The following is a 27,002-nucleotide window of genomic DNA, read 5'->3' as shown; positions in this document are numbered from 1 at the left end:
TAATCTTCCCGGCTGCTCAGCTCTCCCACAGACTTTGCAGGCTGGGAGTGCTCGGGGGCTGTCCCAGGGGCCATCTCCTCCACTGTCCCCAGCAGCACCCATTTTCCTGTTGTTCTTGGTTCTTGGGAGGGAGGGTCCTCACATCTGAGCAGCCACATGCTCAGGTCCCCCAGGAAGTGTCCCCTCCCCCATCAGAGGGCTCATTCAGCAGGAGTGACAGGGGCCAGCACAGCCCAGCACACTCCCGGGTCAATGACAGTCGGAGCACCAGTCCTCGCACCTGGCATGGCTGCAATGAGTGGGATGTCTGCTGTTCTCTTCACAAATGAGGCCACGGAGATCAGAGATCAAGAACTTATTCCCACGTGGTGGTGACTGACCCGGGCCAGCAGACCCCACACTTGGAAGCTCTAATGCTGTCACTCACTTGTCTCAGCCTAACCCTGTCCTGCGTGGCCCTGCGAGGCCCTCAGTAGACCAACCCAATGCCTCTTTGAACCCCTGCACCCCAGGGCCTTTTCCCTAACCTAGAGACCCCCGAGCCTCCCTCCTTGGACCGAAGCCCATTCTGCTCACAGTAAGGGACGAGCCGCTGAGTCACACGGTTCACTGGTTTATTGAGACTAGGGAGATCCCTCCCCAAGAGATGCCTTGGCAGGAAACGGATGCCCCCTCCTGCCCGGTGGCTCCCTCTGTCCCTGCCAGCCATCGGGGTTGGGGGAGCCTTCCTGTGGTTGGGATTCTCACCAACTGTCTACTGGAAGCAGCTCCCCAAGCCTGCCCCCATTTCTTCTCCCTCGAGTCCCCCCAGAAAAACACAAAACCAAAGGGAGCAGCCCTGGGAAGGAGGACGGGGAGCATGGACATAGTGTGTACATGAGCACAAAGGTGGGGTGGGGGTTCAAGCAGAAAGCATGTGAGGGTGTGAGCTGCGGAGAGTGCATAAGGACGTGTAGGGTGCGCGCCTCGGGCTCTGCTAGGAGGATACAATGGTCTTAAGGTGCAAAGGCAGGGTACCCAGGTTCCATGAGCACACACAGGGGGAACGCACAAGGAAACACGGATGTGCGCTGGTGGGGAAGGCCTCCGCTCAGCACACGAAGGGCACAGGGGCCCCGAGCGCAGGAGGGAAGCGAGGACAGGGCACACACGTGAGCGCCAGAGGGAGAGGCACATGTGAGCACACATGCACATGCGCGTGTGTTGGGAAGTGTGAGCACGCACAGGGCAGAGGCGGGAAACTCCAGGGGGACGAAGCTGGCAGAGCGGTGAAGGGTGGGCGGGTGGAAGGAGACCAGGCTGCGGCCAGCACTGGTGGGAGGGGAAGGGGCGCAGTGCCGCGGGGCCAGGAAGCTGCAGCCAGGCACAAACTGGACAGCATGGCGGTCAGAAAACTGCAAGCACACGAGAGCAAACGCGCCGGGTCTACAGTCCTGGGGACCCAGCCAATCCCAGACTCACAGAGGAGGCCTTCCTCCCAGCCCCTCCCCAATCCCTGGGGCCCTCATTTGTACAGCAAATGAACCCGGCTCCCATCACAGCTGAGCCTGTCAGGGGGCTCATGGGGCCCCCTGGGCAGGCCCCCCGAGGGGTCTGGGGGCGTAGAGGGGTGGCGCCGGGGGCGGAGCTGCTGACGAGACCGAAGCTGATGGCGCAGCTCGGAGACTCGCTCCTCTTTCTGCAGGAAGAGAGATTGGGAGAGGTTGGAAGAAGGGGAAGGGAGGCGGGGCCTCGCAGAGAAGAACGTGGGGTATGAGCGGAGGACGGGGGAGGGACGCCAGGATGGACAGCAGACGCGAACATGAGGCACCAGGAACGATGGAGGAGAGCCAAAGAGCAAAGAGGGGCATCAGGTGAGGAGGGACCAGGGGAATGAGGAGTGGGAGGCGGGGGAGGGGAGAGAAGCCCATGCCCACAGATTTGTGCCAGTGCCCCTCACCCCCCAGCGCCCCCACACCTCAGCAATGATCTTCTCCAGCTCACGGTTCTCCTTCTCCAACAGCCGGGACTTCTCCTCCTCGTTGTTGTTGGTGGATGAGCCTGTCTTCATGGTGTCCTGCGCCTCCGACTGCCACTCGCCCCGGGTGATCAGCCTGCGCATCTGGGGACCAAGGATTGCACATGAGACGGGGGAGCAGACTGTCCGTGACCAGCAGGTGGCGAGGCAAGCGGGGCCCCTCCCAAGGGCAGGAGCAGGAGGAGGCTCCCAGGAAGCAGGGCTGGACTGCGGGGACAGAAGCGGGGACCGCCTCACCTTCGGCACGAAGAGCACGACCAGAGTGATGTAGGAGGAGAACACTATGGCCAGGGACGCGAAGGCGAAGGCTGCGTCCTGCTGGCTGGACAGGATCATGGTGACCGGGGCAGTGATGAGGCACAGGACCTGTGGGTGCACCCTGTTTGGGACCTCCAGGCTTTCCTCCCCCAGGAGAGAGCCCATGAGGACAGGTCCTGGGGGAACTTCCCATCGCTAAAGGCTCCAGACCCCAGGCCACCCTCAACTCCAGAGCGGGAAGAATCCCCAACCACGTCCTGCTCCAGGTCAACCCCTCCCTCAAGGCAGATGTGCTGGGATCCTCACACGGGCCCATTCAGAGTCCCTGAGCACTGAGCGTCCAGGAACTCTGGCCGGAAGCTGACTCGGATTCCAGCCAGGGAACCGGAGACAAGGCATCTCACTTCCCCACTCTGCTTCCTCACCTGTGCAGGGGGACAGTAATGTCTGCATCGTGTGCTCACGGGCAGAGCTGTAAAACAGTGTCTGTACGGGGCTTTACCCGCTGGGAAGTGCTTTACAGACCCGAGGCACTAAAAATTTTCTTCAGACTCCCGCCCACTGATCCCAGTCCCGATTCCTCCCCAGCAGCCCTGGGGTCAGCACCAGGTGTCCAAGGCTCACCGCCACGTTGTAGATGGCCATGCCCACAGCCCGGTGGTCATTGATCTTCTCTGTAGACACGCTCTTGGTCTCGTAAGCAAGAAAGATACCGAGCAGCAGCAGCAGCCCCTTATAGCCGTAGAAAATGCCTGGAGTGGAGGCCACGGCCACTTGGCAACAAGACCTCCAGGCGTCCACTCACCCCCCGGGCCCTCCACGCCCTCCACCCACTGCTGTTCCTGCTTCGAGCTCCACAAGTGAAGGGGCTCCTTTCTGATCGGCCCCTCTGACCTAGCACACCCGTCTCTGTCTGTCCCCCCAACTTGTCCCAACATCCCCACTCCCCCATGGGACCGAGGAGGACGACTGCGGAGAGCCGGCGTCTGCCACGCTATGTCCTGGCCCCTTACCCTCCAGGCTGAGGGCGGCCTTGCCCTTTCTGATCCTGCACCAGTGTGCAGGCCCTCCCCAGGCCTCCCCATCCTGCTCTCACTCTAAGGAGCTGGCCAGACAGATGGGGTCAGGCAGTCCCACGGGCCACCCTGCCCCCAGCTCTGCCCCAAGCCTGCTTTACACCCCCGGCTCCTCACGGAAGAAGACCGGCTCTCCCTCCTTCCCAGAAAGGATCAGGGCAAAGCCGCCCTCCTCCCGCGGGCCCTTCTGCACCGGCCCTCCCCTGACCCGCGCACCGAGCCACGTGTTCATCTTCCTGGAGCTGCAGTGCTCCAGCTGCGGCAGGATGGACACATCGATGTCTTCCTTAGGCTCCTCCTTGGCGAAAGTCTAAGGGAGAAACGGGGCCCCAGGGAGACGCCAGTCACCCTCCCTGCCCTGCCTCTGCTCAGTCCTGATGCCCAGCTCGGCCTCCTCTTTCCCAGGTGGTCCTCAGCACAGATGCCAGGCCCCACTCTAGGCCCGGGAGTGCTTTCATGAGCACCTCGGAAGGGCGTGTTCCCGGCTTTCCATGATGCCTGGGACGTCTACACATCCTTCCGGGATCCCCACCACCTGCCTCCCCACCTGCACTGGGCCTCCTTAGGGCACGGAGAGGCGGCTCTCCTCCTGGGTCCCCAGGCGTGCAGAGGCCCCGACCCCCTGGGCCTCCTCTCAACGGGTACCTCGATGGTGCGGTGCAAGGGGTCCACGATCTGCCAGATGGCGAGAGTGAGGACGTCCATGCCCACCAGCAGGCCCACGGTGGCGTACAGCTTCCAGGGTTCCAGGGTCTGGGTGGGCACAGAGCACAGGCAGGTCGGGGAACCCTCTGAAGCCCGAGAGCCAAGGATCTACGGGCCGAGGTGAAGAAGCAGCTCACCTTCCTCCACTCCTTCTTCTCCTCCTTCTTCGTGAAGACCGTGTGGACCCACCAGATCTTAGTGAACATGGAGCCATAGCCCAGACTAAAGCCCAGACCCAGGAGCCAGAGGCGCGCCTAGGACAGGAGAGGGAGCAGGGCACAACCGCGCACAAAGGGGTGCAGTCAGGAGCCACGGGGGTGCACACAGGGCCGGCAAGTGGGTCTCTCTGCCTCCAGCAGCTTCCTCCCACCCACCTCCTCCTCTGCCAGCAGGGCCTCCTTGCTACACCCTCCTGTGCAAATCCCCAGCCTGGGTGTGCGGTGTGGCAGTACACCCTCCACCACACAGCCCCAGCCAGCCCGGCTCCTCGCCCTTTCCTCCCCCCAGGCTCCAGCCACGCCGACGGCTCACCTCATCTACTGGCTGTTCGACCCCCGCAGGCCACCTGAGTGACCCCCCCCGTGCCTCCAGCTGAGGAAGGCCCGCACATCCTTGATACTCCGGTGCCGGTCCAGCTACTCCTGAGCCAGTCCTGAGCGGCCCCCCTCTGCTGCACAGACCTCTCACACATCCCGGAGGTCAGTGTGCCCCCTCCCGCTGCCCTCTCATTTCCCTGGGGGCTGACAGCCTCTGGGGAAGTGTGCTTGTGTGTGCCAATGCCACGTGCCCGCTGCACGGTCAGGACAGGGCCCAGGATGGATGAGTACGGACAGGCAGGGACAGGGGCTGTGTCCCACCAGCATAACAGAGCTGCACATGTGTGGCCACGGAAGCCAGCCTTTCCCACAGCCCCGGGACCTCCCACACCCCAATACCAAGCGTGCGCCTCATCCCCGCCCCCCGCCCTCTGCTCTCAGGTCCAGTCCCTGCCTCTACCCTTCCCCCAGGAGCTCACAGTTCCTGGGCTCCGTCCTCAGCCCACAGCCAAGATGCCAGTGTTGAAGGGTTCTTTGTGCAGACCCTTCCTGCACCCAAGCACCCCCCTCCATGAGGCAGGCCATGGCAACCTTGGAACTGGCTAGAGCCACCCAGCACAAAGGTCTGGAGGGCGGGAAGAAGGGAAGCAGCCCACAGACACTGGGGGAGCAGGGACAGTGCAGGAAAGGCCGTGCCTGGCGCCTCCAGGAGCGGCTCCCAAGCGGGGAGAGCCAGGGTCCACGGCGAGTCTGCCTGCCTCCTCCTCACCTGGCAGACGAAGGGGAACTGGCTTCTCCCAATGTGGTAACCATCCAGCCCGAGGGGGAAGACAGCCGCCAGCGCCAGGGAGCAGCCCACAGCAGTCAGATTGTTCAAGTTGGGCTGGGAGTTCTGAATGTAACTAGGGCAGAGGCGGGAGAGGAGGAGGGCGAGGAGAATTAACCTCTTCTTCGGGGAGGCCCTGCTCTCCAGAGCCATGGGGCCTGCCCCAGCCGGTGCAGCCTGGGCCATAGCCCAGCGGGGGAGGGCAGAGGGCTCCCAGCACCCCCACCTGCACACATGGAACAGAGCCCCCGTGGTGTCCCCCAAGAACTTGGTAGTTGTCGGTGAGCTGCTCTGGAGCTGGGATGGGACTTGCGTCTGGTTTCCCCCTTTGGTGGTCACGGTCACTGGGAAGGCCAGAGTGGACACCTCGCCCCCCCACGACCTGGCAGTTACACCAGTGTCATCTCAGTCCCTGCCAGGGGCATCACGGTCTCCGAGGGGCAGAAAGGAGGAGGACAGCGTCCGAAAAGAAACTTACCGGACGTGAGAGTTGTAGATGTTAAACGACAGACACACCACAGCCAGGACGATGCCCAGGCTGGACAGCACGGAGACCGAGATGAAGAGTTTCTGGGACATGAAGCGAAATGTCTTGATGACAAGGGTCTGGTCAGCCGGGGGGGCCCCTCCTGCATGGCATTAGGGGTAAGGGGGAGATCTAGTCAGCTGGGGGCCCCTCCTACATGGCCCTGTGTGGGGGGTCTGGTCAGCGGGGGGGATCCTCCTGCATGACCACATTGGGGAGGGGTCTGGTCAGCTGAGGGGTCCCTCCTGCATGGCCCTGGGGGAGGAGTCTGGTCAGCTGAGGGGCCCCTCCTGGGTGGCCCTGGGGGAGGGGTCTGGTCAGCTGGGGGCCCCTCCTGTGTGGCCCTGGGGGAGGGGTCTGGTCAGCTGAGGGGCCCCTCCTGTGTGGCCCTGGGGAGGGGTCTAGTCAGCTGGGGTCCCTCCTGCGTGGCCCTGGGGGAGGGGTCTGGTCAGCTGGGAGGGGTCCCTCCTGTGTGGCCCTGGAAGGGGGTCTTGTCAGCTGGAGGGTCCCTCCTGCATGACACTAGGAAGTAGGGGGAGGGGACAAGGAAATGAAGGTGAGGCAGAGAAAGGGGCAAGGGACACCTGTCTCTAGCCCCGAGGACGTGGGGCCCTCGCTGCCCTGAATGCTGAGTGGGGATGCTGCGGAGCAATGCTGCCCGCAGCCCAGGGTGGCGGGGTCTCAGGAAGCAGTGGGAAGTGAGAGGAGGGGATGCAGCTGGGGGCCAAGATGTGTCACCAAAGCTGTGGTGTTTCTGGTAGTGTCTGTTCTATGATTTGTGTCTTTCTGACAGCAAAGGAAATGGGAGGGAAAGAAGGGAACGACTGAGAGGGGACGTTCGTGAGGTCTCTCAGAACTCAAATCAAAAGCTGCAGACGACAGTTGTAGAATCATAAAGCTAAGGGTTCGAAGGACCCGCCTAGCCTCCGAACCCCAGGAAGACACCCAACCTGGGAGCTTCGACCCTGGCAGGGTGATGTTCCCAACAGTGTCTTCTAGCTATTATCAAGAGGAAACAGATTTGTCAACGAGTTCACAGCAAAAAAAAAAAAAAAACCTAATTTCAATTTGCTTAGCTTTAAAAAGAGAAGTGTAATTTAGGCCATGCAGCATTTATAGCAGTAGAGAATACTGTCCTAAATTCAAATTATAAAAAAACATGTCAGAGCTCCAGCAGTGCCGGCAAATACCAGCTTCCAGTCGGGAAGGGCAGCTGGCAGCTGGCTCCGTCCCTAACGTGCCCTCTTCACCGGCAGGTCCTTCCTCCTGTCCACCTGGAGCGTCCTTCCCATGGCCGGTCGTTTGGCCCACGAAGCGCAGGAGCAACACTTGCTTTTACTTTGCCTCTTTAAAAAGCACATTTGAGGGGAAGACAACCCAGGAGGTTTTGCAACCTCTCCTATAACTTAAGCAACTAGTTTCCTGAGAAAGATGAAGAGGTGACTCCAAGCTCCAGTACCTGGTTCAGATAGATCAAGGTACCAGAACATCCGGGAGACCCACACGGGGTTTCCACGGCCACCCCCCATGCGCCGCATCTCTGATCCTATTACCTGAGCAGCGCATTACTTTTGCTAGTGCATTGCTCCCTCTTCAAATACATACCCCACCCATGTCTTAACCCGGACCCTGGCCCATCTCCTTGGCACATTTCCAGCCGATGGCACCTGCCGCCCCAGCCTCGTTCACGTGCACAACACTTGGTCTTGCTTGCTCAGAGGCACCGAAGAATACAGACAGGACCCGCTTACCGATCCACTTGTCCGTTTTGGACCAGGAAAGATCGTCCTTGGTGCTGTCATAGTAGCCGATCTTCTTGTAGCTGCCCCCTGGGCGGGAGACAACGGAAGGCTGAAGAGCCCAGCCCAGGCCCGAGCTTCTCACTCCCCTCAAGTCACTCTCCCCGCTTGCATCTGAGTCCCCGAGGGGTCCCTGGGAGGACAGGAGGGCTCTCGAGTCAGCCACCTGGCTGACAGGAAAGGCAAGGTGTCTGCCAAGGCTCACGGGTGTGTGAGAGCATCTCGGGGCTTCGAGGCCTCTGGGGAGAGGGCTCTGAGACGCCACTGCTCAGCCTCGCGCCTCTCCCGCCGATCGTCTCACACTTCGATTCTGGCTTCAGAAGCTTGCGACATCTCTGCTGAATCTCCCTCTCATGACAGACAGAATCACGGGATCTATTTTCCCAGTGGCTTTCATTTTAATTTTAGAAATTTCTCTTCTGTTGGCTTGGGTTCTAATTCCTTGGAAAGTTGCATCTGCCTCTTAGTGCCACGAGGTGGGGGGTAGTTCAGCCATTCCTAAGAATTCCTGTTCCAGAACTTTTCCCTCAGAAGCCAAAACACAGCCCTGGGGTTTGGGCTACAAGGAGGATCTGCGGACAGGTGGGAGTGGGCAGAAGAGGGCACGCTCCAGGAGGCCGCGAGCAGCGTGGGGACAGCCCGACCGGCAGAGGCCCGGCAGGTACGTGTGTGCTGACATTTAAGGAGATACAAGTGAGGAAAGCCAGACTACACAGGAGACCCGAGAATCAGAAAAGCTTGCTTAGACAGCAAGGAAATGCAGTAGGTTTCCTCTAAAAATAGCAGCTCTGCTAGACTCCGCTCGCCTGGAGTCCTCAGTCTGCACCTGACAAGGGTTAGCCCCTCAGAGCCAGGCCCCCAAAGGGAAATTTCTGAAATCACAAGGGAAGCCCCTGGAGAAAGGCAATGTGTCTGCCCCTTCCCAGGCCTGGGCATCCCCCCACCCGCACTGAGCTTTTTACTCTTATTAGATAAATGCTTGACGAACCAGTTCAAAGAGAAGAGCAGATGAGCACGCACAAGCCACCCTCCCGATCTCCTTCCTCGGGCGGTGACACCAGACCTCAGCCCGCACCCCTGGGCTCAACCTGCTACTGCCAGACCCCGTGGCCCCACACCCCTGTGCTCACCATGCACCGCCCAACCCTGCGGGCCCCCCACACCCCTGCGCTCACCCTGCACAGCCTGACCCCATGGGCCCCCACACTCCTGAACTCACCCTGCAGCTGCTCAATGAGCGTCCAGGCCATCCGGGAGCCGCTGGCATCAAACACCACGTGACCCTGCGTGCGGGAACATGCGGAGGCGGCAAAGGTGATAAAAGCGGGAGCCAGGAGAGAGCGTCAGGGCCTCTCTAGATCCTTATGTGTTTGATGTCATTGAGCCTCTGAATGAATTCTATTTATGGCATTTGCCTGCATATAGGACATACCCCAGATGCCCATACCCTAGATTTTAGAAACATTCTTCTTTGGAAAAGAAGCTTCACCCATGGGATTTGAGTGGGAAGCGTCCCCGGACAGAGCCCCAGGAGCCCCGGCCTCTGGCTGTGTGACCCAGGTGTGGCACCCAGTCCCTCTGAACGCTGTTCTCCCCACTTGGAGAGGGACAGATGACCGCTCAGACTGTCTCCTCTTTTAAAATCCTGTGATTCTCATCTGACTCATAAATATCTGGACTGAAAATAAATGAGGGAGAGGCTGAAAGAAATGGAATACAGCATCTTCCCCTCTTGCCTCATGGGGGTTTTCTGGTTTGGGGGTCTGAGATCGATCCCTGCAGGTTAACATGAGCGCAGGAAAGGAGGGCGCGCGCCCTCTTGGGGGAGCGCAGGGGAGCATGGGGGAGACTGCTGCCACTCACAGAGACGCCCTCGAAGGACGAGGAGTTCATCGCCCGGTAGATCTGGTCGGTAATGGTCTGGTTGTTATAGTTGAAGTCTTCCAGGCGCACACCGGAGCGGCCACCCCCACCGGACGTCTTGTTCAGGGCCAGCGCCAAGGCCCAGATGGCATCGTAGGCCAGCGGCGCCTCCTGGAAGCCACCAGTCTCCTCGGGGTGTCTCTTGAGCCTCTTGGTCAGTTTTTCCACAAACTCCTGGGACGTCTGCGGAGGGAAGGATGGGGCAGAGGGTTGGCGGGGGCGTGGGGCACACTCCCAACACGGCTACAGCCCTGTAATCCAACAGAGGGTGGTGTTTTGCCATCGGAGGGAGCACATGGAACTTTGAAAGCTGGACTTGGAGGGGCTGGACTGGAGCTGGGGTGAGCCGGGCACAGGAGCCTCAGCACACAGCCGCTGGCCCAGAACTGGAGCCAAAGTTGTAAGGAGTGGACACTGCACAACAGACGGCAGAAGAAAGTAGAGGTGGGCCTGCATGGCGACGTCCTCCCGGGCTCAGACATTCTCCGTGGGCCGGACCCGGCACCTCACAGCCACTGCGATTCTAAAGCAGCCTAGAGGGGCCCCGGCAGAGCCTTCCTCACTGGACCCAAGCAGCGCACTACCTCTCTGAGTGCTCTCCCCTGCTTTCAGCTCCCAGGCCCTGATGGGTTCATGGGAGACGGGGCCCCAGAGACACTTGTCACGTGATTGAAAGCTGGTGTTCAGGCTCTGCCCACCCTCCCCACCCTCTACCTTTGTTCTCCAAGAAAGCTGAAGACAAGGACAGCTCCTGTAACTCTCCCATGAAATGGGTCAAGAGACCTGAATTTCTATACCTGGCAATGACCTCGTTTGGCTAAAAACCACAGGTAAATTGCTCAAGGGTTTGGAAATGTCTATTGTGCAATGGAGAAAAACACACCTGGCCTTTCTGACCTCCCAGAAGCCACACAAGGAAAGGCTCGGTGGCCCCCTCTTCGCAAGGCAGCAGTAACAGAGAGGGCGAGATCTGGGATGTACCAACAGCCTCACCCTCTAAGGAAGGAGGGAGCAGATGAAGAATAAAAAAAATTTGTTCCCCATGCCCTGCCCGCTTTTCTCTCTACTGAACTTTCTGAAGACACGGGACAGGGGAGTGCAAGGCACAGACAGTGCGGAAACAGCCTTGGAAAACTAGCCCGGGACCGGCCACACCCGCTGCTCCACAAGCGGGAGGCCAGGACCGCGTCCCGTCCCCCTGCACACCTCTGCTCCCGGCACCGTGCCTGGCCCAGGACCAACCACGTCTGCTGCATCACATCCGCTGCATCACGGCAGGGAGCTGCTCTGTGTGGCGCTGTGAGGTGGTCCGTGTGACCGCACACCTGTCTCCCACATGGAAGGCACTGCCCAGACCACGGGGACCACGCACTCCGGGTGGGAGCGCTCTGCAGGGGAGTGCTGCCCACGGCGGACGCCGTCCAAGTGTGCGGTCCCGGAGTGCCCTCCGCTCGATTCTGCTGCAAACTCTGATCACACTAAAAAAGTTTTAAAAATATCCACTGGGCAGATAAACAGATGCATGGATGGATCCCAGGTCCAACCCATCCACCCGCCCGCTGAGGGACCTCAAACGAGTTATCAAACTGCACTGGGAGGTCATTCAGCTTTAGAATGGGGTGACACTGGCTACCTCGAAGAGCCACTACGGGAAACCACAACATATAGAAAATGCGGGGTATAAAGTCAAGTCGCAGTTTGTCTTTGAAAGTCCCCCTGTCCCTCAGCCTCACGTTCGTCATGGTCGCTCAGATCTACAGTCCAGCTCGGCATCTCATGTCCTGTGTCTCCAACTGTCTCTGCAGCATCTGATCAATAATCCAAAATTTATAATATCTACGACGAGGCTCCACTTTCCCTCACTCCCCAACACTTCCCAGTACATGAGATTGAAGGCTTGGAATCAGCAAGTCCTCTTAATTCTTCCATTGAAATGTTTCTTTTGGGTTTTTTTAAGATTTTATTTATTGGGGCACCTGGGTGGCTCAGGTCATGATCTCAGGGTCCTGGGATTGAGCCCCACATCAGACTCTCTGCTCAGCAGGAAGCCTGCTCCCCCCTCTCTCTGCCTGCCTCTCCGTCTACTTGTGATCTCTATGTCAGATAAAGAAATAAAAATCTTTTAAAAAAATAAAATTAAGGGGAGCCTGAGTGGCTCAGTGGGTTAAAGCCTCTGCCTTCGGCTCAGGTTATGATCCCAGGGTCCTAGGACCGAGCCCCACATCAGGCTCTCTGCTCAGCAGGGAGCCTGTTTCCCCCTCTCTCTCTCTCTGCCTGCCTCTCTGCCTACTTGTGATCTCTATCAAATAAATAAATAAAAATCTTTATTAAAATAATTAAAATTAAAATAAATAAAGATTTTACTTATTTCTTTGACAGAGAGAGACAGTGAGAGAGGAAACACAAGCATGGGGAGAGGAGAGGAAGAAGCAGCTTCCCATGCAGCAGGGAGCCCGATCCCTGGGATCACAACCTGAGCCGAAGGCAGATGCTTAACCGACTGAGCCACCTAGGCCCCCTCTTGAAATGTTTCATTAAGACCATCAGTGCCTACACAGAACAGTCTTAATTATAATAATAATAATATTAATAGGGGCGCCTGGGTGGCTTAGTCATTAGGCATCTGCCTTTGGCTCAAGTCATGATCCTGGGGTCCTGGGATCGAGCCCCACATCAGGCTCCCTGCTCAGTGGGAAGCCTGCTTCTCCCTCTCCCACTCCCGCTGCTTGTGGTCTCTCTCTCCCTGTGTCTCTGTCAAATAAATAAATAAAATCTTTAAAAAAATAATAATAATAAGACCTAACATTTATATTTCCTTACAATGTTCCAGGCATTTTTCCATTTTTCTGAGGTATACGTAGATAGAAACAGGCACATAAAGTTTAACTTGCTGGGAGTGACAGTGTGTGGCAGGGCTGGGATTCAAACCCAGGCAGCCTGGCCTCAATGCCCATACTCTTCCCAGGACCCTCGCGTCGCCTTGGCACGCTGACATGCCTCTCCCCGCAAGAACGCCTGCTCGGCCGCTGGCTGCGGGCTGCCTTCCTGAGTGGTCCTTCACAAGTCTGTCCCATCCCCAGTTCGACGTACACACTGGGCCACAAGAACCTCTGATGGAAGGGGATTCACGCAGCCTGCATGGTGCTCTCCCCACCCAGACCTTCGACTCTTCCCCGGCTCCAGGCCACTCGACAAACATGCTTACCCCAAAAATCGTTCCCCCTCAGGCCAGCAAAGATACCACTGCAAATTTTCAGGTGGAAACATTACTAAGCAGCTCAAGAAAAAGTAAACAGCAAAAATTCCACAACCCACAAAAATCAGTAAAGTAATCAAGGGCAGCATTATGACCCTAATTTTCTGACGGCCCTGCCGGCTGTGTCTGTGTGAGGGATGCCTGACCTTGACCTCGAGTGTACATCCTGAGGCAGCTTCTGATTTCAGATTCTACCAAGATCTGACAGGACCTCTGCCCCAATCTGTGAGAACTGGAAGAGAATGTCATCTCCAGGTAAGGCCACCTCCCAGCTGCCCCTCTAGCCCAGAGCTATCATAGGTCCCCAAAACCACTCCAACACAATCTCCCACACCGGGTTCCTTTCTAAGCCAGGGTTTCTCCATCCCTGCACGACTGACATTCTGATCAGGAGAATGCCTTGCTGTGGGGCACGGACCTCTGCGTTCCAGGCTGCCGGGAAGCATGCCCATTTACCCGCTAGACGCCGATTGTGACAACCAAACTGTCTCTGGACATTGTTCCGGCCAACAGTTCTCAAAACATGGTCTCAAATCAGCAGCATCAACAGCCCTAGGGAACCTGCTGGAAAGACCCAGACCCACCGCATCAGGACTTGTGAAGGAAGAGCCCAGTAATCTGTCCTCACCAATCCTCCAGGCCAGTAACGTCGGAGAATGAGGGCCCAAATGAAGGGACAGCAGCTCTGCTTCTCTTCTAGACCCAGTCTGCGTCGCTCTGGGTCCCAGGTCCAGCCCCTGCTTCTCATCTCCCTCTCCTGGGCCTGCCTGATGCATCCACTATCTCTTCCCTGGTCAGTCGTTATGGCTGCTCTGCCCCCTGGAAAATCCTCGCTCTCCCACTGGGCACTTCCTGCGACCACGCAGACCTGCTGTCCCTAGAAGCTCTAGGGCCCCAAAGGCACCACGTTTGTCTAGAGACCCAGAGCCAGAAAGACGACCCTCCAGCACAGTCAGCTCCAGAGCCCAGATGTCCATCCACACCCCTCCCCCGGTCACTGCTCCCTGCCAGGGGTTCCTTTAGCTCCCTGCTGTGGGGCAGAAGCCAGGACGTACAGGTCCCGGGCTCGGGGTGCCGAGAAGTCTCTGGGCTTTGGGGCCAGCTCCTCTACTTCTGAAGGTCTCCAGGATGACTCGCTTCTCAGGTGCTCTACAGGGAGGTGACCCTCCAGAATCTTCCAGGCTATGTTTCAACCACGATACCTGAAACATGAAGTCCCTCAGAACTCCCCAGGACAGTGTCCACAATCAGAGTCCGCGGACACAGTCCACCGCGAGGACAGACGGCCTGAGTCGTCTTCCTCTCCGGCTCAGAAGCTGCCGTCAGCCAGACAGTATTGCCGGCAAAGGCACAGGCTCTTCTGTCGGGCTTCCCGGTTTCCCATGGCAGCAACACGGCAGAGTGGTTTGGAGTTAGACTCAAACGGGGTCAACTGTGGCTTTCCCACTCAGCAGTTTTGGAGCCTGGGCCCAGTCCCTCAACCTCTCTGCATCAGTTTCCTGGTCCGTAGAATGGACACAAGAAACCTCCAGCCACCTTGGCTGGAGGTCACAGATACCAGGTCCCTGATTCCTGGGTTACTGCGCAAAAGCAATTATGACTACACCTCTGTTTTCAACAGGGTATTTGGGGCTTTACAACCATGAACTCGCCCCTAGTGTGCTTCCCAAAACAGGTCTTCCGGGCCTGGGGTACCCCTGGCGAAAATAAGCAGACACAGAGGTTGCCTCATCAGCTCGCCCCAAGATCCCCGTCTTCCCCCAGATAGAACCCTGAGCAAGAATAGAGCCTCGGCCTCGTGCCCTGCTCACTCGTGCCCCTCGCCTGCCGTCTGCCCCAGCCTTTCCAGATCAGGCGACATGCCTTCTAGCCCCAGGCCTGTCACCAATCAGCTCCCTGGAACGAACGGATTTCAAAAGTCCCTTGTACATCTAAAATTCTAAAAAAGGATCATTAAAAAAACATCAGGAGCCAAGCTAATTGAGTATCAGTCAGGAGTGAGTATTAAGCAACTGCAAAGGACGCTAAAGTCCCTGAGAAAACAAACCGCGTTCCTGCTCGGGAACAGCCCTAGTATCAAGGTGTGCGTGCGCACACGCGTCTATGTTGTCATCAACGCCTCTCCCTCCTTTGACTTCTCACCAACCGCTCCTCGTTGCCATGGTAACAGCCCTTCCTCTCATCAGGGGCCTCGCACACAACCACTCCCGTCCCTCTCTCTGTTCCTGCTCAAGGAAGTCAGAGCAGAGGTGGAAGCCGCAGGACAAGCCCGTGTGCCCTCCTGGGCCTGCGAGGACCACTCCCGCTCCCGCCCCCCACGAGGCGGCCCCGCCCCTGCGCTCCCCACAGCCCTGGCCAGCGGCCCCGCCCCCGCGCTCACCATGTTGGAGATGCTGCGGGTGTTGGCAGGGTTCAGCATGACGATCTCGGTGGTGATGTGGCCTTCCACTGCCTCGGTCATTTCGTCCACCGTGCAGTTGATGGACGGGTCGTAGATCTTGAACCAGTTGTCAGCGTACCACCCGATGAGGAACCAAACGTACTTCTTCCCGAAGAGCCGCTCCTTGTACACCTGGGTGCAGAGAACGAGCAGGGCTGGGGCTCTGTGGCTTTTTCTGGCCTAATTCCCTTGACGCGATCCAGCCCCTCGGGAATCAGAGGAGAGCAGAGAACTGCAGACAGGACTCTACAAGTCTTGGCGGGCGTAGAAGCCGCTCAGGGACTCCTCCTTCTAAGTTCCTCCGCAGCCAGTCAGGAAAGATGGGGTCCAGGGGATCCTGCGGGAATACTAAGGGGGAGGAAACGGAGACCCGGAGAACACACTGGGTGCGAGAAGCCAAGAGACGGAGTCGGAGCTGAGAGACAGGGATGTCATACTGACCATCGCCTCCGACCGCCGGCTACCAACCTGAGCAGAGAGACCCCATCAGACAGCCCGGGGCAGAGCCCACCCAGGCCCCTCCCGCTCCAGAGGCCAACTCTACCTCACAAAACACTTTCCGGGCTTCGGTCTCATAGAAAAGTCCCACGATGATTCGGGCATCCTGGCGCTACAGAGAGAGAGAAACCGCTCCCGAGAGCCGCCCGGAAACCCCCAAGCACTTCCACACCTTGGATTCCCTGCCCCAGAGACCTCAGTGCAGGGTCTGCTCACGGGGTGCTGGGCAAGTGCCAAGTGGACGATGAGAAGAAACGTGCCAGAACCGGAATTCTGTGACGGAACGGAGCTGCCGGCGCACGTGAGGGCGGCAGTCCCACAGTCGTGCTGCCGCACACCCACGCGTCCCGCCAACGGTTGGCTTACACGGCACCGTCCGTCCACCGTGTGCGAGGCACAGTGTGACTCCTCCCAGGACACGCGGCCTCACACTGTGCATGTGTGTACATGAAAACTCACCCACCAACGCTTCGCACACCTCAGGCTTATACGATGGTATATGCTAATTATAGCGGGGTACAGAAAAACAAAAAACAAACAAACGAAACCCACCTGCCCCTGCCTGGTTCTCCTCTCCGATCCCCCCCATCCCCCCAACGTGGTCCCTCCACAGCCAGAGCCCGCCACTCCCGAGCAGCACACCTTCAGGTTTTTGACGGGCACAGCTGGATCGGAGAAGAAGCTCTGGCGGAAAGTGATCTCGATTCCAGCCTCCTTCACTCGCTCCTCTAGGTCGTCCAGAGTCTTGGGTGGGAATGAGAAGGAAATGGAGAAAATGTGGGGCGTGCGATGGGGTCAAGAGCAGAGAGCATACGTGGGGACTGCACAGAGCAGGAGGAGGGGCGGCTCTGAACCGTCCTCCCGCCACGCCTGTCCCCAGGGCCGGGGAGGGCGGCAAGGAGAGCGTCTGCAGCCTCGGGATCCACACTCAACCCAGGAAGGTGCGCGAGAGCCCCTCCTGCGGGTCTGTGTCCCGGGAGGTGGCCCCACTCACCCCACTCCCACCAGGCAGCGAGAGCAGGGGAAAAGAGAGAAGACGCGGGGAGAACGAGACAGGTCTGGTGTGCACAGCACGGTCTCAGCTCAAGGGCCAGAAGCGCAGACAGAGGCGTCAGAGAAGGACGCCCTGAAGGACACTGAATGTAAGGGAGGATGGGGGGCCCGAAGACTGGGAGAAGTGAGAGGACCGGACTGTCTTCTCCAGCGCCCAGCCCTACATTTCCTCTCCCCACTCCCATGTCTCCTGTCTCTCTGCCTCCCTCCCTTTTCCTTTCTCTCCCTCCTTCTCTGTTCCCTCTCTGTTCCTGCTGTTCCTTCTCTCTCTCTCTCTCTCTCTCTCTCTCACACACACACGCGCGTGCGCCCGCACACACACAAGTGCCTGGAATTTGCTACCTTTCTTGGTTCATATCTTATATTCCCTCTCTTATCTCAACTTTGGAGTGAACCTACTTTAATGGAAGTGGGTCATTTTGGGTCTATCCACCTGGGAAAGAGAGCATCAAAGGGAAAAAAGTGTCCTAAAACCAAAAACTTGGAAAGGATCCCGAAAACCTAACTCTGTTTATTCCTCTGGCTCCAGAGAGAACATGCGCTTAACCCACTCAGAATGTGTTTGCTTTTGATAAAGAAACAGGTTCTTTGGGCGCCAGGGTGGCTCAGTGGGTTAAGGGTCTGGCTTTGGCTCAGGTTTCGATCCCAGGATCCAGCCTGGCGTCAGGGTCCCTGCTCGGCTGCAAGCCTGCCTCTCCCTCTCCCTGTGACCCTCCCCCTGCTCACGTGCACACTCTCTCTCTCTCTCTCTCTCTCTCTCTCTCTCTGTGAAATAAATAAACAAAAATATTAGAAAAGAGAAGAGAAGAAAGAAACAGGCTCTTCTCTCCGGGAGGAACCCTGGCCACCGCCCCGGGCGCGGGGCCGGCCACGCAGGCCTGCTCACCGAGGTGAAGACCTCCGTGGTCTGCTGGATGGTGGCGATCCTCCTCCAGCCCCACTTCTCAAAGAGCTTCACGCGTGTGGGGTTGTGCAGCGTGGCCGACGGATGAGTCCGAAAGAATGTGGGAAAACGCTGCCGGTTGGACAGGGCCGGCGAGCTGGAGCCATAGGACAGCTGAAGGACAGGGACACGGTGCGGGACAGGCTCGCCCAGAACTCCTCTGCAGCCCTGCTGGCTGCCCCAAGCCTCCTGCCCACCTCTGCCCTGTGCGCAGCGGCTCCCATGGCCCACACGCCCGCAGCTCAGGTCCTGCTGAGGAGGAGCGGGGAGCTGCGGCTCTCGGGCTCTCGGGCCACCGCTGGACGAGGCCCCAATGGCCTGGGAGTCCCGGAAGTGGCCCCCCCACGGCCCCCCATTCTCAGCCTTCCGGCCCGGCCTACCACGATGAGGTTCCACATCCTGGCAGCCTCGGCCACCAGCGTGGACACGGAGCTGCAGCCGGGCATAAGGATGATCTTGATGGGGTCATTGTAGAGCAGCTCGTACAGGTACTTGGTGGCTTGGCCTGGGTCACACTGAAGGGGGAGGGGTAAGCGTCAGGGGTCCCCAGCAGTCCAGTCACTTCTCAAGTACCCATCCCCCATGTCATCAGCACCACGTTCCTCTCCTTCCCATCCAGTCTCTGGGCTCCCCTCACGTACAAAGCCCGCCCCTCGTCTTCCCCTGCACCTTTACCCATGCACACACCTCCACCACAATCCCTGCAAAGACCACCTTTCCTCCCTTCCTCCCCCCCCCCCACCTTCCTCTGTCACCTTGTCCCCTTCCCCGTGTTTCTAAGCTCCCAAGGTCTGTGAGTTTTAGGAAAGAGTCTGCAGGAATGTGAATGAACCCCCCCCCACAAGTCCCCAGACAGCCTCCTCAGAGCCAAGCTATGGAAATTCCTCCTTCCGCCTCTACTCCCTCTCCGTTGGCCCCTGTTGGTCCCCTGCTCCTCTCTTTTCCAGGCTAGTGATAAATAAACACGAGGACAACAGGGAACAAGGTCACTAGGGAGTCCTGTTTGGCTATCCCTCCCCTCCTGCTGGGCCCTGACATTTGACCAGTCCATTAGAAAAAGAGGCGCTTCAGAGGGGGTGGCAGTGGGGGAGAAACAGGGGAGGAAGACCTGGAGAGAACAAACAGTGTGAGGTTCTCAACAAACCAGATGCTTTTAGGGGTGCCTGAGGGAGGGGCAGGGAGATGGGGAAAGTAAACAATGCAGAAAGCTGGGAAGGGAAGGGACATGGGAAGGAAGAGCCGCATGGTGTCCCCCTGCCTGTTCCCCTCCTGCTGGAGGATGACATTTCAGAAGCTGCTGGAGCCCCAGAGGAAGTCAAGAATAAATGAAAGGCCGTAGGGAGCCAGGGCAGCGGAGGCACAGGCAGGCGGCACAGGGGGCTGGGGACGGTGACATGGGGGCAGGCCAAGCAGGAATAAGGAAGGCCCCTAGAGCCTGCTCACTTCCCACTGGGGCCTGACATTTGAGACACCATGGGAAGCTGGAGGAGGGGAGCCGGTGGAGCAGGAAGCAGCCTCTGCGGCCCCCCACCCCGCGAAGGGGTGTTTTTGAAGACTTTGCCCTCCCATCCAGCTTCTCGGAGCATCTCGGCCATTCTTGGACCCCACTGTCCCGCACTGCCCTAGCAGGTTACCCCAGATCCTAGCCCAGTAGCCCTGCAGCCTGGGAAAGGGTGGCAGGAACAGGGACACATAAGAGCACATACAACACATACACAGGGCGAGGACGCAGGCTGATCCAGGGCTCTTCTCGCTTGCTCCTTCCTCCCCTACTCTCCCTCTTCCACACTCAGTTCCTCCCTGCAAATTCCCTGATTCTCACCCCCTCCCCAATAGACTTCCTCTCAGCCTCTCCTCCGCTCTGTCTTCTGCGAAGGCTCCGGATTTGCAGGCAGGAAACCACACATTCCAGTTTGCCTGCTTTCCGCTCTCCCTCCCTGCTTCTTCCAGTTTCTCTTCCATCTCCCTTCTCCCAGGCCCCCCATCTGCTCCCCAGCACCTCCGGGGAGTCACCTGTCCCAGAGCATGAGTCTGAGATCACACACGGGGCTATGGGGCTCCCAGGATCCCTGTGACCCCCTCTCCTGGCACCCATCCCTCCCAGTTTCTCTCTGCAGGCTCCCACCTCCAGCAGACCCAACCCTCTGCTCCTCTCCCTGCCTCTCCCCACGACACCTCATTTTTTTTCCTGGTACTGCTGCTCATTGACAAGGACCCTAGGGGCAGCCACTAAGGCACACCAGGACAGGATGAATAATGGTAAAAACGCAGATTCTTGGGATTCGTTCCTGACCATGGAGTTCGTCGAATCTGTTTTAAACCCAGTCCTCTGGTGAATCTTGTGTACACAGAAGTTTGGAAATCCCTGCCAAAGTGTCAGGAGGGGTTTGAAGTCCTCTCTCCAAGCTGTGCTCTCTTTTCTCCAGGCACCCCACCTTCAACCCCACTCCGCCCGCTCCTCCCTCACAAACCTATTTGTCGGTGCAGACAGCTGCTCAAAAGAATGAGGACACATCCTGGGTCCACCCAAGAGAAATGACCACAACCTCACCTCTGACCTCCACTCTCCTCTCCTCCAGCCCCGCGGGAGGCTGGGGCCGCATGTCAGAGAAGATAAATTTGAGGTCCCAAGTCTCTTTCCTTCCCTGTGCCACATCCTTCCCCACACTCCCAGTCACTCACAGGGGATAAGGTGGGAAAGGAGTCTTATGGGGCCACCCTGTGCCACCCAACCCAGATGTTCTTTCCTTCCCTTTCCTCTCTTCCCCACCACCCTCACCCTACATCCTACTTTCCTCCTCACATCTTGGAGGCCACAATGCTGTAAGGGAGATAATCTTAAGACCCAAGTTCCACAGGACGCCCAAGAATTGAGCTCTGTCCCACACCTCCTCATCGCCCCCTCCCCTACTACCATTCTTTCCTGCTCCCTCTCCTGCCTCTGTCCAGACACCCCCCTTTCCCCACGCGACTGTGAGGGTTCCTGTGTGGACCTCTAATCCTCTCATTTTCCCAGTGCCTCTGCCCAGCCCCGGACCATTCGCTTTTCCAGAACATGATATGCCACATATCCCAGTCTGGGAATCCTCAGCAGGACAGGGCTCACAGCTGCCCCACTGTTTGTTGTGACAAATAAACCAGAGCGCTCTAGTCCCTCAAATTTTTCCTTATTCGGTCCCAACCTGCTGCCAAGATTACCTTGTTACCATGGTAAATCGGAAGCCCTGCTCCAGCTCACCCCTGACACCTCCTCCATCCCCGGAACCCATCCCAGGGTTAGTTGACTCCCCGGGACCAAGATCAGCTTGTACCATAAATCCACCACCAGTCTCCCCAACCCTCCCCCCACTTCCCTGCGTCCTGGGGAGCAGAAGGGTCTGCCTCACAGCCTGATTCACCCTCCTAAGCCCCTAGACCCTCATCTTGAACCTGCAGCCCCTGTGACTGTCCCCAGGCTTGCCCACCCCCAGCCCCTCTCCCGCTAGTCACACGTGGGAGGGGTCTGCTTCGGAATCCGGAGTCCCTCGGACCGAGGCGCGCGCGGCTGGCTCCTGCCCCCCAGACCCCCGCCGCCCGCCCACTCCCACGTCCGGGGCTACCTTGCTGTCGTGGTGGATGAGCTTGAGCTCATAGTCCGGCAGGATGTCCCTGCGGCTGTTCACGTCCTCCAGCGCCATCTCCACCGCGGGCTGGCAGGCCTGGCCCCCGGGCCAGCCCCCGCTCATGGGGAACAGCGCCCCGATGTACACTGCGCGCCGTTCTGAGGAGGGGTGCGGGGGGACCCGCGGGTGAGGCCGCGGGAGATGAGGGGAGTGGGAGGCCCACACCGGAGTCACCCCCGTCGCCATCACCACCAGCAGCGGCAGCGGCCACCGCACCCGGGGAGCGGGGACCCCCGGACCCATGGCCGGGAGGGAGAGGGGCTGTTTGGGGAGGGGGAGGAGCTCAGGGGGGACACTTTTCCTGGGGAGGGCTGCTGAGGGGGAGTCGAGGAGGCGCCTCCATCTCGGCTTGTGTAGGGAGGAGGGGGCGAGGGCCCCAGGGAAGCGGGGAAGGTCGGCTTCCTAGGGCCCCCGCGGCTCCAGCTCCCGCCACGGCCACCGCCACCTCCACCGCGGACTCTCCTCGCGGACTGACTGACCGACCGAGGGGAGGAGGAGGAGGAGGAGATGGCGGGCTGGGAGGGGGCCCTGACGTCACGCGCGGCGCGCGGCAGCTGCGGGGGGGAGGGGCGGGGAGGGAGGCGCGCGCCGCCGTGGGAACGACAGGCGGAGGGGAGGGGCGGGGAGAGGAGGAGGACGCGACCCCCCCGCGGAAGAGGCCTGGACGGGGAAGGGCGGGGGTCCCACCTAAGGGGCGGCGGGGGAGGAGCCGAGAGGGGAAGGGGCGTGCCGGGAGGGCGGGGTGGGCCGAAGCGCCGGGGAACCGGGGATGCAGACGCGCAGGACGGCGGTGGGACGCGCGCGTCTCAGTCGGGGGTGTGGATGGATGGGGCGCAGGGCTGAGGGTGCGGGGGACAGGGCGATGGCAGCGGCTTAGGAGAGAGGTGGTTGGGTGGGAAGGGGGTGGCGTGAAGGGGAGTGATGGGGCGGAGGCTGGAAACCCGGGGCTGGGGAGACAGAGCTCGGGAAGGGATGGGAGCTGCGAGAAGGGGAAGGGTGGAGTGGAGGGAAGGGACGGCCGTGCGGAGGAGCCGAAGGGGGGAGAGCCAGGCCCGGCCGGGGGGAGACGGCAGCGCGGGGCGGCCGGGGTCGCCCGGCGGAAGCCCGCGGGGAGCAGGCGGCGGACGCGCGGGGTCTGCCCGCGCCCCCAGCCGCCAGCCCGGCTCTGCCCTTTGGCCCGAGCGGAGTCTGGGAGGAGGCGGAGCCCGGGGCAGGGCAGCCAAGCGGGGAGTTGGGAGGGACCGCAGCCTCGCAGAAAACCGGCACTGGAGGCAGAAAACAGGTAGGGAAAGAAGGGGCGGCCGCGAACTGGGACGGGGGCGGGTCGGGGGCAGAAGAACGAGACCCCACAGCCTCGGGGCAGGACCCCTGGGGATGGAGGGTGAAGAGTGGGGGGCAAGGGGGTTGCAGTGCGCGAGATGAGGGTTTATGATCTCACCTGAGTGCGGCGTTCGATTCACTGGCAGCAGGAAAGACGGGGATCAGAGAAGAGTTACCACTGGCGCCCAGCTTCCCCGGCCAGATCCCCAGCCCCCTCCCACACCTGTCCAGGCCGGAGAGGACCGGGTAGAGCAGAAGCCTGCGTTTCTGAGGGGAGGGTGCCTGGGGATAAGAGCAAGGTGGGGCTGTGGGTCAGGACCTGCCGGTTTTCTTCTTTTATTTTTCATAGGACAACAGAGTTTGAGACAGGAGTGCCAACAGCTAAGACACGGGCAGATCCTGGTTTTGTGGAGCCTAAATATTATTAAATGCAGGGGTCTCTCTTTAAGAGAAAAAAATACAAATACAATTGATTTTAAACCATTGCCTTTAAAATCTTACTTTTGTATTTTTTACGAAAGCTATGACCATGCGAACACATTATATTACATCACAAGAAGAACCCTGTGTGAAAGAGGGTCCCTGACACTTAAACTGTAGTAGCTTCATGGTAAACCCACCCCCGGTTGGGGTTCTCAATTTCCGGAATGGAATGGTAAACTACACGCAGAATAGTTACATTAAGGGAGGAAAGCCAGGTCCAGAACCTTGAAAGAGTCTACAAGAGTGGGGGAAGCATGAGGTATGCCTGTATCCCTCAGAGAAGACTACAAAGGGAGAATCCGGGTGCCTAGGAAAGGGCAGATTCTGCAGAATGAAATGCCCAAAAAAGGTGTTGGACACAAGACTGAGTCCCTTGGGAATGATGGGGGTTGTCTGAGAATTCCAGAAAAGGACTGTCCCTTTCCCCTCCCCCATCCCTGTGTGGTCCTTAGTGCTCTGACAGTTCTGCCCCCAATTTTAAGTCTTTTTAATTTTTACCCTGATAATTTTCCACCCCAGATATTCTTTCCAATCTTAACATTTTTTCTAAGTATGACATATGATTTATTTCTGAGTCTTTACAATAATCCAGTTATATAACAAATGGAGAGGAATCAGTTGTAGAGGAGAGTTATGCATAGAAAGCTCTAAGTTTAGAGAAAGGGACTGAGGCTAGGGGAAACTGGAATATTCAAGCCTTAAGAAAGGTAATAGAGGGTGAGACTCAAAAAGGAAAAGAGAACATGTGAAGATTTGGGAGCAGGGAGGAGATATAAAAGAGGGAGGTAGAGGAAGGAAGCCCCAGTGTAGGTAAAGTGGGCACTGGGGACTGCAGAAGGGGGCTGGAGACAGGTGGGAGGGGAAGAAGAGTTAGGTTTTCACCTCCAGTCCCCCAAAGCCTCCCATCTTGCACAGCTCCCCATCCTTTCCCGCCCGCCCTTCCCACCCTGCTCCCGTCCTCCGCAAGCGCCCTCAGCGGCAAGCAGGCGGCCAGTCCCTCACCCTGGCACTGCGGCTTGGGAGTGCTCCACTGGCCCTGACTACAGATGCTCCTGGAGCTGCCCACAAGATGGAAGTCAGGGTCACATCGGAAATCCACCCGGGCTCCGTCCAGAGCAGGGAGGTCCCCACCCGTGAGGAAAACCTTCCCGTTCTCCAGGGCCAAATAGGACTTGGAGCAGATTCGGACTGTGGAGAGATACGAAAAATGAGAAAGAGAGGCACGTTGGGGAAGGCTCCTTCCCCTTAAAGAGCAGGGAGGGGCCTCCGATTAGGGCTTGGGGCCTCCAGCGTCCTCCTCTGCAGGAAATCACGGGTGCAAAGGACTTGCCTCTCTAGCTTCCATTCCCGCCTGAAGCCTGTAAGCATCCACACATTACCAACAGGAAAAAGGAAAAAGCCTTTCCGAGGTAGGAACCCGAGATGGAGCTATAAGCACACAGAAGGGGTCTCTTCAAAGTCAGCGGCAGTGGGCGGGTCCCTGACAGTGGGCGGGTCCCTGGCGGATGGATGTAACTTTAGATGCACAATCAGATTTACCTTCCTTGTTATAGCTGACTTACACTAATGTCGAACTGGGTTTTGCTTTGTGGGTATATGATCTCTGCGTTGGAGACAGAGGTATTCAAAAATGCCACGAAATCATTCTGAGTGTTTTTGCACAATCTGCCACTAATCCTCCTCAAAGAAAAGAACTCACAAGATGAGCATTTTATCAGAGGGTCCGTGGCCTAACGCAGGGAGGATGAGATGAAATGAAAGGTATGTGCTAACTTGACTCCCTCCAAGTGCGCATAGTAAAATCCTTCTCACACAGTGTCTGCTCCATAAACAAATCTGGATTTTGTTGCAGTGGATTTAAAGTGCTGACTTGTAAGCAATAATGCTAAGTTTGAGGCAGGAAGAGGAAGGGTCTTGAAGAGAAGAGGGGCTTTCCCAGGCTACTCACCGCATCTGCTGGGCGTGTCCATGTCCGTCCAGGAGCCGTTGGCCAGGCACTTCCGGACCTTGGGCCCCACCACCTCTCGCTCGCCCCGGCACACATACTCAATCTCATAGTCCACGGGCAGGAAGTTGATAGCCTTCACCTGGTCCCGAGTCAGGCCCCTGTACCTGATGCCCCCTTCCCAAGGCGGGTGTATGATCTGGCAACCTGAGGGGTGAGTCCCAGGAGTCAGAGAGGGGTGGGAGGCGGGCAGAGTCAGCTTCGGGAAGCACAGGAGCCTAGGGCGCGGTCAGTGGGCAGGTGGCAGACCAGAGCCCAGGTGGGATGCAGGGGGATGGGTGCAGAACCCTGGGCTAAAGGACAGGGAGCCCTGAGCAAGGGTTAAGGCCAATGAGAGCTCACAAGTGAGGAAGGAAGCGCGCTGTCTGGGGGTAGTGGGAAGATTGGGAATCCGTGAAAGGGTACAGTGTGCCAGTGAGCCTGGTCAAACAGGCTATAGGAGGATTTCTGAGTAAATTAGGAGGAGAGTAAAGGGGGGCTTCTCCTCTACCCAGGCAGCAGTGTGGGCAGGAAGGAGGGGTGGGGTCGAGAAAACAATGCAGGGTCACCGAAAGGTGGCCCATGCAGTGACGTGGGGCAGAGAAGAAGGAGTGCTGGGTCAGAGGCGGGATGAGGGAAAGGGGGTCAGGGGTGTTGACATGAAGCCGGGCGGACAGGATGGGCAGGCCGGGATGCTATCTATGTAGGGCTGACGGGATAGTAATGAGGACCAGAAAAGGGGTGCAAGGACAGCGGAGTGGTGGGGGTGCCCGAGGTCGCCGGTGAAGGCGCACCTTCTGAGGTGGCGTTGGGGGTCTGCGCCCCGCTCGCGCCCGGGGGCCGGAGGAAGAGCGGCGGCAGCAACGGCAGCAGCAGCGGCAGCAGCATCTGAGTGACAGGCGGCCGTGAGGACCGGACCGAGCTCCGCCGGTGCGGCTCAACCCGGCGTGCGGGTGGCGGGGGGGGATGCTGCCGCCCGGCCTCGCTCGCCCGGCCTCGCGGGCTCCGACCCGGCTCCGACCCGGCTCCGCCTGCGGACCAGACGCGCGCCCCGCGGAGGAGGCGGGGGCGGAGCCCGGCGCGGGGAGAGGGGGGAGGAGAGAGCGCCTGTCCCCACCCTCCTCCTGCCTCCCTCGGCCCCCCACCCTCCCGGGACTCCACCTCTAACCACCTCCTCTCCCCCGGCCCCCGCAGCTCTCCGAGCCCCGCGTCCCCGCGCGCCCCGGCCGCTGCCCCGCGCGCCCCGGCGCGGCCCTCCCCCGCGCGCCCCTCTCCGAGCCCGGCTCCCGGCCCGGCTCTTACCTCGGCGCGCCGGCCCGGCTTCCCGGCTCTCCCGGCCTCTAGGCCCCAGGCCCGGCCGCTCCTCCCGCTCCCCCTCCTTTCTCCTCAGCCTTCCCCTCCTCCCAGCCCTCCTCCCCGCGAATCCGGGTTCCTGCCCGGCCAGGGTCTCGCTCCCCTCGCGCTCCCCCAAACCCCACCCCGGTCTCTCCTTCCCGGGGCGGCAGCGGCCGCGGGAGCGGGAGCCGGGAGCGAAGGAGGCGGCGCCGGGGACCGGGGGAGGCTCCGGGCGGAGGGAGGAAGGAGGGTGCGGAGAAGACAGGGCGGGGGGAGGGAGGGGGAGACCGAGGCGAGGGCGCCTCCCACAATCCGAACCCCGGGAGCCGCCCCGGATCCCGGCCCCGCCCTGGACCGCCCAC

The 27,002-nt window shown here is 59.3% G+C and overlaps 1 protein-coding gene across 3 annotated transcripts; it reads right to left on the bottom strand.

Moving 5' to 3' along the window:
* Nucleotides 1-1,388: 1,388 nt before the first annotated feature.
* Nucleotides 1,389-26,851, bottom strand: GABBR1 (gamma-aminobutyric acid type B receptor subunit 1). 3 transcript variants are annotated; one of them, XM_032847849.1, is made up of 24 exons: nt 26,608-26,851; nt 26,100-26,193; nt 25,270-25,473; nt 24,324-24,509; nt 23,158-23,280; nt 22,957-22,977; nt 21,456-21,616; nt 18,237-18,371; nt 17,800-17,970; nt 16,503-16,604; nt 15,907-15,972; nt 15,303-15,494; nt 9,607-9,849; nt 8,963-9,026; nt 7,696-7,773; nt 5,897-6,047; nt 5,362-5,494; nt 4,194-4,310; nt 3,997-4,104; nt 3,568-3,661; nt 2,900-3,027; nt 2,255-2,383; nt 1,958-2,101; nt 1,389-1,678 (listed from the first exon to the last, which is right to left on the bottom strand). In XM_032847849.1, exons 2-24 carry the CDS (start codon nt 26,191-26,193, stop codon nt 1,505-1,507), a joined length of 3,018 nt encoding a protein of 1,005 aa, XP_032703740.1. In that variant the 5' UTR covers nt 26,608-26,851; the 3' UTR covers nt 1,389-1,504. The 3 variants fall into 3 exon arrangements, with proteins under 3 accessions (XP_032703740.1, XP_032703741.1, XP_032703742.1); XM_032847850.1 differs by lacking the exon at nt 23,158-23,280 and having other exon boundaries at nt 1,392-1,678; nt 26,608-26,850; XM_032847851.1 differs by lacking the exons at nt 23,158-23,280; nt 24,324-24,509 and having other exon boundaries at nt 1,392-1,678; nt 26,608-26,850.
* Nucleotides 26,852-27,002: the final 151 nt, after the last annotated feature.

The sequence above is a fragment of the Lontra canadensis genome, unplaced genomic scaffold (genome assembly GCF_010015895.1).
Source record: "Lontra canadensis isolate GAN:19392208 unplaced genomic scaffold, GSC_riverotter_1.0 scaffold194, whole genome shotgun sequence".
NCBI classification, from domain to species: domain Eukaryota; kingdom Metazoa; phylum Chordata; class Mammalia; order Carnivora; family Mustelidae; genus Lontra; species Lontra canadensis.
Note: the sequence above shows the minus strand (reverse complement) of the source record. Positions and strands in the feature narration are given on the sequence as shown.

What these genes read in the sequence shown, in the direction of transcription:
- GABBR1 (XM_032847849.1), bottom strand. Translation starts at nt 26,193, where the DNA reads ATGCTGCTGCCGCTGCTGCTGCCGTTGCTGCCGCCGCTCTTCCTCCGG. An exon ending in TGCCCGTCAAAAACCTGAAG is followed by an intron (nt 15,973 to 16,502) that starts GTGTGCTGCTCG and finishes CTCTCTCTGTAG; the next exon opens with CGCCAGGATGCCCGAATCAT. An exon ending in CCTTGCACCGCACCATCGAG is followed by an intron (nt 3,662 to 3,996) that starts GTACCCGTTGAG and finishes TTTCTCCCTTAG; the next exon opens with ACTTTCGCCAAGGAGGAGCC.